This window comes from Plecotus auritus, assembly GCF_963455305.1.
Source record: "Plecotus auritus genome assembly, chromosome: 9".
NCBI lineage: Eukaryota > Metazoa > Chordata > Mammalia > Chiroptera > Vespertilionidae > Plecotus > Plecotus auritus.
The window spans coordinates 84,710,344-84,720,942 of NC_137783.1; the positions used below are offsets into that span (position 1 = coordinate 84,710,344).

At 45.5% G+C, this 10,599-nt stretch overlaps 1 protein-coding gene across 4 annotated transcripts in view; it reads left to right on the forward strand.

Annotated features, from left to right (window-relative positions):
• LAYN (layilin) overlaps positions 1-5,887 on the forward strand; it is a 28,054-nt gene extending 22,167 nt beyond the window's left edge. For all 4 annotated transcript variants that reach the window (XM_080642033.1, XM_080642032.1, XM_080642034.1 and 1 more), the window contains one exon: positions 5,381-5,887. In XM_080642033.1, coding sequence (XP_080498159.1) covers positions 5,381-5,747 — 367 coding nt within the window. In that variant the 3' untranslated portion in view covers positions 5,748-5,887. The remainder of the gene's footprint in view (positions 1-5,380) is intronic.
• Positions 5,888-10,599: the final 4,712 nt, after the last annotated feature.

Sequence of the window (10,599 nt, forward strand, 5' to 3'; positions counted from 1 at the left end):
AGAGTTAAGCTCAGCTCAAAAACTCTACCTAAAATGTCCAAATATTGGACAGTTGTATGCATTTGTTTTTAATTTGGCTTTTCCCTTTACACGTGCACAGAAATCCCCGATGCATTTATAATTTTTGTAAAAGTTATAAGTCACTAGCAGGAAAAAGGCATGGCGAAGATGAGACCTTTTAAAATGGCTTTCTCAGGGAGTGGGCGTCCATATTGGATCTCCACATGTCTCCCTTCCCCCACCTCCTTCTTGATTTGGGGGAAAATACAGTCATGGTCTGGCGTCTTCTGTTTTTATTTTTATTTTTTATTTTTATTTTTTAAGGAAAGAAAAAGATTTTTTAAGATAAAGAATCATTGGCAGTTGCTGAGAAATTTCTTTAATCCTTTCTACTTTGTTCAGCCCAATACAAGTAGTTTGAGCTTCCAACAAAAAGAAATATAAAGTCACTTTCAGCCAAGCGCCTGCATCCAGCCATAAAGGCTGGGCAGTTGCGAGCAAAACCTTTCTTATCCCCTTCACAGTGATGCTTGTCTCGCTCTTCCTCAAACTCTAGCTCCCACTCATATTTAGGAGGTAAATCTTTGTCAGGCTGGCTCTTAACTACAGTTGCAGGAATAGTGGGCGGAGGCAGAGGAGGCGCGGATAGGCAGGTGGTATTCTTAGAGATTCACACCCCTTTGCTGTAGGCTGTAAGGCCGTGGCCACATCCCACTTAGACATTCTTTCATTCTTTTTTTTTTTTTTTTTTTTTTAATATATCTTATTGATTTTTTACAGAGAGAAAGGGAGAGGGATAGAGTTAGAAACATCGATGAGAGAGAAACATCGATCAGCTGCCTCCTGCACACTCCCCACTGGGGATGTGCCCGCAACCAAGGTACATGCCCTTGACCGGAATCGAACCTGGGACCCTTGAGTCCGCAGGCAGACGCTCTATTCACTGAGCCAAACCAGTTAGGGCCCACTTAGACATTCTTAAACTCTCCTATGCTGAATCAAGGCCATCACGAATTAAAGTAGGAATAGGAATCTTCTCTGGACCTTCTGCTGTGTATTGGTCACGCAACTGCTTTCTGACCTTTTCCCACGTTTCATCAACAAAACTTAAGAAATCAAGAATCTGACTACGCTTAACAGAGCATCCTTGAGCTTTGAGCATAGTTTTAAACATTTGAGAATTACCCATATTTTACACCCAGCTAATACAATTTGCAACAATCCACTCCTTGCCTTATTCTTTTTTTTTTAATTTAATTAATCTTTATTGTTCAGATTATTACAATTGTTTCTCCTTTTTCCCCCATAGCTCCCCTCCACCCAGTTTCCACCCCACCCTTTGCCCTTACTTCCCCCGACACTGTCCTCATCCACAGGTGAACGATTTTTGTCCAGTCACTTCCTGCACCCCCTATACCCCTTTCCCGCTGAGAATTATCAGTCCACTCCCTTTCTATGCCCCTGATTCTATTATATTCACCAGTTTATTCTGTTCATCAGATTTTTAATTCACTTGATTTGTAGGTTCACTTGTTGATAGATATGTATTTGTTGTTCATAATTTTTATCTTTACTTTTTTCTTCTTCCTCTTCTTAAAGAATACCTTTCACCATTTCATATAATACTGGTTTGGTGGTGATGAATTCCTTTAGCTTTTTCTTATCTGTGAAGCTCTTTATCTGACCTTCCATTCTGAATAATAGCTTTGCTGGGTAGAGTAGTCTTGGTTGTAGGTTCTTGCTATTCATACTTTGAATATTTCTTGCCACTACCATCTGGCCTGCATAGTTTCTGTTGAGAAATCAGCTGACAATCGTATGGGTGCTCCCTTGTAGGTAATTAACTGTTTTTCTCTTGCTGCTTTTAATATTCTCTCTTTGTCTTTTGCCCTTGGCATTTTAATTATGATGTGTCTTGGTGTGGTCCTCTTTGGATACCTCTTGTTTGGGGTTCTGTGTTCTTCCTGGACTTGTAAGTCTATTTCTTTCACCAGGTGGGGGAAGTTTTCGGTCATTATTTCTTCAAATAGGTTTCAGTATCTTGCTCTCTCTCTTCTGGCACCCTCATAATTCTGATGTTGGTACGCTTGAAGTTGTCCCAGAGGCTTCTTACACTATCTTCAACTTTTTGGATTCTTTTTCCTTTTTGCTTTTCCGGTTGAGTGTTTTTTCCTTCTTTGTATTTCAAATCTTTGACTTGATTCTTGCGTTCCTCTAGTCTGCTGTTGGGTCTCTGTATAATATTTTTTATTTCAGTCAGTGTATGTTTAATTTCTAGTTGGTCCTTTTTCATATCTTCGAGGGTCTCGTTATATTTATCGGCCTTTTCTAGGATATTCTTGAAAAGCCTTATAACCGTGGTTTTGAATTCTATATCCAGTCGTTTGTTTTCCTCCATTTCTTTCGTTTGTGATCTGTTTCTTCGTCTCCCCATTTTCACTGCTTCCCTGAATTGGTAGGGTAGCTTTGTGTGCTAGGTTTCCTATATGGCCCAGTGGTCAGCCTCCCCAGTTAACCTGAGGTGGACACTCTTGGTGCACCCCTTTGTGGACTGTGTGTACAGCCTTGTTGTAGTTAAGTCTTGATTGTTGTTGGTATCACTGGGAGGAATTGACCTGCAGGCCAGTTGGCTGTGAGGATCAGCTGTGTCTACACTGGGATATTTTCGGTGCTGGAGACAGCCTTATAGGATTAGCCTTGCCAGATTGCAAAAGCCTCTGTGCTCAGCTTGGAAGGGGTGGAGTCTCAGGGCGGAGCAGACAGTCTTGGCTTCCCGTCAGCCCTGCCCTTGCACTCGAGTCTCCAGACCTCTGCCTTCCGTGGTTCCCGAGTTTCCGCCTTACAGTCCAGATTACCCCTGTAAGAGCGTTGGTCCCCATGGGCTTGCCCGGAACTGCGGTTCAGTGCACTTGGAACTGGGGTTTTGTGCAGTCAGGAGCTTCCGACTCCCTTCTGCTAGGGATAGCCTGTGGTAACCTCCACAGTCAGTCTTTGTGTGCACTCGCACCTCCAGACCCCTGCCGCTGTGGCTCCCCTGAGTCTCCAAGTCTCTGTGTGCCTTTCTCTCTACCTGACAGTCCAAACTCCTCCTGTATGAGCCTGGTTCCACAGGGTTTCGCCTAGAACTGAGGTTCAGTGCAGTCAGAACTGGGGTTCAGTGCAGTCGGGGGCTTCCTTCCCCCTCCCGCCAGAGAAAGCCAGCCAGGCACTCCACCGCCCTTCCTCTCTGTGCCCGCGTGTCTCCGTACCTCAGCTCCTTGCCGTTCCTTCTCCATGAGCTTTCCTCTTTCCTTCTAGTTGTAGAATTTCCACTCAGCCAGCTTTTCTATGGTTCTGGATGGTGTCCGTTCTGTCTTTTAGTTGTAGTTTTGAAATTGTTGTGCGGGGCAGCAGTTTAGGTGCTTACCTATGCCGCCATCTTGGTTTCTCCTCCCTTGCCTTATTCTTTAATCTGTGGTGCACACACTTCTTGGAGTGACTCCCTCATCTGACTTTTACTTTTGTGAGTACCCCTGTACTCAGTCCCTGTTCCGGGGCGCCAAATGTAGGTATTTCTCTATTTCCACGTCCAGTGCGGCTAGAGAGCGGGTCCAGTTCTTTAGTAGGGGCGGCTGGGGATTGAGAAATAAAAGAAAGAGACAAGACACAAAATAGAAGGAAAAAGCTGGGAATCGGGTGGGACCATCCCCCTCTTCTACTGGAGAGACAATGACCCAGAGCCAATCCAGCGAGTTTATTTTATATCCCAAATACCAGGAAGTTTCACCAAAAGGTCAAGACAAAAGGAGATTATTTGCATTCTTGAGTAGGCCCGAGCATTCCTGGTGCATGACTGGATTTACATATCAAAGACCCACTACCCGACACCTGGGCAAAGGTAAGAGTCAGTGCTGATAACACATCTGCCTTTTTGGTAAATGTGTATCCAAGACACGGCTTTGCCTGTCGCCTTGGGTTCAGCTGACAATAATTAAAGAAATGCCCATGTGCCTTCCCAGGCGCTGTCTACAATTCTGTATCCACTCAGCCAAGTGCTCTCAGAAACCCATGCTCTCACTCCAAAATGTTTGTTGAGTGAGTGGAGGAGTGACTAGTGAGCCACATGGAAAACATCTCTTTCAGAACATTCTGGCAAACATCTGAAACTAAATCACTTTATTCAAAATGAAATAGCCAAATACTTTTAATTGGCTTTTCTTTCCACTGAATACGTGATTATGGATTGCTACAAAACACCTACACTAATAGCCTAGGCCCTTGGGCCACTCTACTGATGGATCATGTGCCACACTTTTGAGATGCCCAGAGCTTCCCAGCAACCATTTTCCCCATTGTCGTGGTACACAGAGAAGAAGGCTGATGTGCCCACTTTGCAACAGGAAAACGAAGGTCCAGTTTCAGATGTGACGCCCTTTGATGACCAATTTAATATGAATTAGTAATAGAACTTGCTGCATTTAGTAATGACTTCCTTAGAGAATTATTAGCATCAAAGCAGTTAGTACAGGCAGGATGGGCATATAGTAAGCACTCAAAAATGTTAGCTCTTATTACTGTGATCATTTTTACTAGTTAATTCCTTCTCATCTAAAAATTGAATTCAGTTCAAAAAATTACAAATGTGTTTTATGACTGCTTACTCTGTGATTGGTTCTTGATTTCTCTTCCTTCCTCTGCCTATTTAGCACCTCACCAGGTCTGGTGAAGCCTAGCGATTCCTTCCCGGAAAAATATTTTTGAATGCATAAAATAAAATGAATTGGGTGCAAGGGAAGCGATTATACGAATATATAGTTTAGCAAAATATTTCCCCAAAGGAATGTGATACAGTAATACATGTGCTCCTTTATTAATGCTTCTTTATTTAGTGATGGGTGTAATTATTATAATTTTGAAGTTATTTTAAGGCATCTATTATGACTGTGATGTTATAAAATCATGAAATCACAAAAATATCTATGATTTCTCTTGTTGATCAAGTCAGAGATATTACTAATTCTATTCTTGTTTATTTTCCTACACTTAACATGGAAGGACTTACCTTTTTCACTTAGAGAAGAGGGTTTTCTAAGTGATATCTCTCCCCATCCCGTTCTATCATGGACCCTTTGGGGGTGTGGGGGTTCCAGGATAGACACCTCTGTGCCATGCTCCCACAGCAGTGAGTGGTAGATTTACAGTCGCTTTGAACATAGCAACACGCCCCAGTTTTGTTCCCCCTCGCCCCGCGGAAGCCCTGACTGTGGAGTCAGGCAGGTGAGACGCGCAGCTGTGCCTGCCCAGGATGGCCTGCTGCCTGGCCAGCGGGCACAGGGATGGTCGGGCACAGGGATGGTCGCAGTCCCCACCTCTGGAAACTCAGCCCTGTCTTCTCTCCTAGGACACGGGAGCAGCCAGGCCCCAGCACGAAGGAGCCGCGCACCCTCTGGCCCTCGCCTGGCCGCGCGAACAGCCCAGACCTGGAAGTTTACAACGTCATCCGGAAACAAAGCGAAGCTGATTTAGCCGAGACCCGGCCAGACCTGAAGAACATTTCATTCCGAGGGTGCTCGGGAGAAGCCACTCCCGATACCATGTCCTGCGACTCTGACGACAGGGCTGTGAACCCATCTGAGAGTGGGTTCGTCACTCTGGCCAGCATAGAGAGTGGCTTTGTGACCAATGACATTTACGAGTTCTCTCCAGATCACCGACTGGGGAGGAGCAAGGAGTGTGGGTGGGTGGAAAATGAAATATATGGTTATTAGGACCCGGGAAAGACATGTAAACGGACAAGAATGGGAAGTCTCCTATCCTATCTAATAAAAGAGTAATATGCAAATTAACCATCACTCTGCTATGCCCACAAGCCATGCCCACCAGCCAATCAGGAGCAAATATGCAAATAAACCCAACCAAGATGGCTACGGCCACAGAGAGCAGGAGGGAGGCTTGGGTTTCCACAGCGATGGAGGAAGCCAAGCTTTACACCTGCCCTTGCCAGCCTAGGCCTCACTAAAGGCTACAAAGTTTCAATGATAGAAGATACATAAACCCAAACAGAAATGGCGGCAGCCACGGAGCTGGAAAAAGCAGGAGGCTAAGGTTGCCCACGGTGATGGAGGAAGCTAAGCTTTCCGTACACCCTGGCTGGCCCAGGCCTCTGCTTAAGGCTACAAAGTTTCAATTATAGAAGATACATAACCCAAACAGAAATGGCCGCAGCCACAGAGCTGGAAAGAGCAGGAGGCTAGGGTTGCCCCCGGCAATGGAGGAAGCCAAGTTTTCCGCACACCCTGGCCGGCCCAGGCCCCGCTTAAGGCTACAAAGTTTTAATTATAGAAGATACATAAATCCCCCCCAAAATGGCTGCTGCCACGGAGCAAGCAGAAGGCTTGGCTCTGCTCCAGGCTACAAAGTTTCAATTGTAGAAGATAGATAAACCCCAGATACCAGGGCCTCTGCTTGCGTCTCCAGGGGCGTGGCCGGCCTGCAAACCACCACAGGCCCCTCGCCCAGGCCACCTCATGCCCCAGGGAACCCCCACCCTGATCCGGGACACTCTTCAGGGCAAACCAGCTGGCCCCCACCCGTGCACCAGGCCTCTATCCTATCTAATAAAAGAGTAATATGCAGATTGACCATCACTCCAACACACAAGATGGCTGCCCCCATGTGGTCAAAGATCCTGGCCCCATGTGGACACAAGATGGCCACCACAAGATGGCCAGCAGGGGGGTGCAGTTGGGAGGGACCAGGCCTGCAAGGGAGGACAGTTGGGGGCGATCAAGCCTGCAGGGGAGGGCAGTTAGGGGTGACCAAGCCGGCAGAGGATGGAAGTTGGGGGCGACCAGGCCTGCAGGGGAGGGCAGTTAGGGGTGACCAGGCCTGCAGGGGAGCAGTTAGGCATCAATCAGGCTGGCAGGGGAGTGGTTAGGGGGTGAAAAGGCTGGCAGGCAGAAGCGGTTAGGGGCAATCAGGAAGGCAGGTAGACGAGCAGTTGGGAGCCAGCAGTCCTGGATTGTAAGAGGGATGTCTGACTGCCCGTTTAAGCCTGATCCTGGGATTGGGCTTAAATGGGCAGTTGGACATCCCTCGAGGAGTCCCAGATTGGGGAGGGTGCAGGCTGGGCTAAGGGACCCCCCTCCTCCCCCCGTGCACCAATTTCGTGCACCGGGCCTCTAGTTCTCTATAAGGAAAACACTCAGAAGCCTATGAAAGTGCTCGTCCCAGGCCTGGGGTGAGCATGTGGCCCCATCGCCCGCTATTGCATCCATATCCCAGCCTTTCGCCAGCTCTGTCCAGTGAGAAAGCAGCTTGCCCAGGGCTGGCACAGAGTAGGAAATCAGTGGCAGTTGATTGGCTGTAGCAGACCAGCCAGGGACAGCGCTCTCCTGGGCAGGGCCCTGGTGTGGCTGCGGGACTGGGGACACCCATCTCCAGGACACCCATCCCCAGGTCGTTTTCCTTCCTCTAGAGTCAACAGCCCCTGTGATCACAACAGGACGGAAATGACAGATGATTTCAAAGCCTCATGTGCTGGCCTGGGCTGGCTTGTGCACCAGCCATTCTTGTATCTGTTTTTTTCAGACTCAAATCAAATAAAAAGCAGGAAGCGGAATGTTAGTCATCCTGTGCCGACAGCCCTTCCTCTGCATGTGGCCTCGCGGGACTTCTTTTTTCTTTCTCCTGACATCCAAACTCGGGAATATTTTGGAAACTGAAAATGAAATTTGAACCTCAGCGTCTCAGCTTCTTTGGGTCCTCAGCCCCATACTGCACGTTGTTCCTTCTGTGTGTTTGTTTTAGAGCAGCATCGATGTAAGGTTACTGGTCTTGATGATTCTTCCCTTTTGTTTTAGGAACCTGACCATATTTTGGGTTCAAATCCAGAAAAAGGTTTTGTGGCCTAACATCTGTCATTTCCCATTTGGAGATCTGAAGGCCATTATCTAAGTCACCAGCAACCTCCCTCTCTCTGTTTAATGATCTTATTATTGTAACCATCCCTCGTACATATTATTTCTGAGGAGTTTGTAACTTTGCCTCTCACATGGAGCCCCACACTAGATAAAGTTAACTAGTCTGGGTCGGAGCCCTATCGAATGCGCCTATCAAATGCAGTGGATTGAAACCACAGCTCAATGGCCTGTCCTGCTGGAATGGGGAGCAGGGTGGACACAAAAGCATCATTTACGTCTGCTTCAGGGAAGTGTATTTTGTGGAGTTACAACATTTCAAGCAAAAAACAGTGACGACGTGGTCTGAAGGACTAATTCGTTGCTCTAAAATATTGAAGTCCCCGTTTTGCTCCACACATCTTGCCTCTGTGATCTGTCCCTTTATCCCCCACAGTGTCCCTCGACTCTGGCCACTATTAGGTTGCAAATTCCCTGAGGGTAGAGATCCTATCTGCCCTGTCAGCACTGTCCCTCCTACAGCCAGGGCAGCACCTTGCACAGAGCAGACAATCAATTCTTGTTGAATGGATGAACAATTCATCTTTCAAACCTATGTAAAATAGCCTGCATATTTCAAAAGTTTGTAGGACCTGTTTCTCACACTCCACCTGCTGGGGGAGGTAATTAATTACTATTTTAGTTGGAATAGCACTCCCACTGCCTAGGAAGAAGGAAGAGTAGTAACAAGTAAAGGAAGCTGGTGAATTGTGTTAGCAACTTGCTTTAATTATGCCACTAAAACTTGGAAAGATCCATTCTTAAAGGTTATAATCTGAGTGACTCCTTCGGCATCTTCTCTTTGCCATTCCTGTGTTATCTGCACAGATTTCTCCCTTCAAGGTTTTCATGCAGCCAGTGTTACCTACCCTGCATTTCAATTAATCCATTCCTTTTCCTCAGATTTACTAGCCTGAATTTATCCAACTCCATTTCTATCTCTGACAATTACACTTCACTAATCTAACAAACGTTTATTAAGTGTTTATGTTCAAATTGGACATTGAGTTTATCTAGGTATTGATTAAAAATGTAGTAAACTTCCTGGTCGCTGTGGCTCAGTGCTTGAGCATCGACCCGTGCACCAACAGGTCGCCAGTTCGATTCCCAGTCAGGGCACATGCCCAGGTCTTGGGATTGATCCCCAGTGGGGGCCATGCAGGAGGCAGCCAATCGATGATTCTCTTTCATAGATGTTTCTCTCTCTCTCTCCCTTTCTCTCTCTCTAAAAATCAATAAAAAACATTTAAAAACATAAAAATGTAGTAAACCTGTTTCATCATTTAAGACCATAATTCCTAGTGTTTGTTTTTTTTCCCACTGTGACACACACAATAGATAAAATATGCCGGGGTCTTTCTCCAGCATCTAGAAGGGTCCAAGAATCTGGAGAAGGCACTGCATGTAAATTAATAAAGAGACTAGAAATATAATATAAATTTGTAATCCATGGGGGAGCCAGAGGAGGGCTTGGCTTCAGTAACCAAGTTCTCTGAGTCTCTGGACCCCTGCTCTTTATTAACACAAATTGCCCTAAAACAAAGCAGATACACACATCAAAGGTTAAGGTTTAGTACACAGTAGACATTGTCAGTTTTGGGGGAACTGCCTTTGGCTGTTCAGGTGTTTGGCCAGCAGGAAGCAATAACATGTAGATTAAAATGCCCTCAGCTGTCTGGCAGCAAGCAATCATTTATGCATCTTTTTCAGGTTTGGGGAAATGCTTTTCAGCTACTCCAATAGGCAATAATATGTATCTTCAGCCCTGCTGAAGCCTCAAGGTTCCATCAACCTTTTAATGAAACTTCTTGCATTCATGACATGCTGGAATTAGCCTTCTTGCATTTATGACATGCTGGAATTAGCCTCCAGCATATCACCCTTTTTGATTTTAGAAATATAACAAGAATATATGTCATTTGTAGAGCTTGGGTCCTTATAAGATTTTTAAATTCAATGGAAAGGATAGAGTTCTATCATGTCCCTTTAAATTGCTGCCAGGCATCAAATGAATCAGTCTGCAGTAAGTTTCTTTCTGGGCCAACAGTTCTTTGAGTCCTTTTTTCAATGTCCAACAGTTTCTTATGTGTACATGCCAGCAATGATATTTCAGTTCTGGATGGTGGACAAACAGTGAGCAATTGCAGGTCAGACCTTCTTTGGCTTGGTCCTGGGCAACCGCAGTGACACACAGCTGCTGACTGCTAGCATGGCAAGGCGTCTTTATCATCTCCACCTGGACTGTTTCTCCTTTGTCTCATCAGCGTGTTGCTTGGGGCCACTGCTATCTGTGGCTGGAGTAGTCTGATTAGTTCCTCTCTCAGATCTATTGTTGCAGGAATCCACATGGGCTGGAGAAGTTTTCTGGAAATATATAAGCATATTCTCAACCAAAAGTTGATAAAGGAATATTTTCTATAAACTAGACTTGGGATCTTTTGATTTTTGCCCAAACAATTTTCCTTTGGCTTATTCTGACACCATGTGTGTTTTCATGGGTGTCTTGCCATCAGCATTACAAGTGAAAAAATAATTTTAAAGTAAAAACTTTCTTGATGTAATTTACTTAGAGAAAATTATTCCACTATCCCCCCTTTTTTTTGATTTAAATAATATTAAGAGGCTTTTGGAAATCCTGCAATGCAGTCTTGATAGCTTTTAA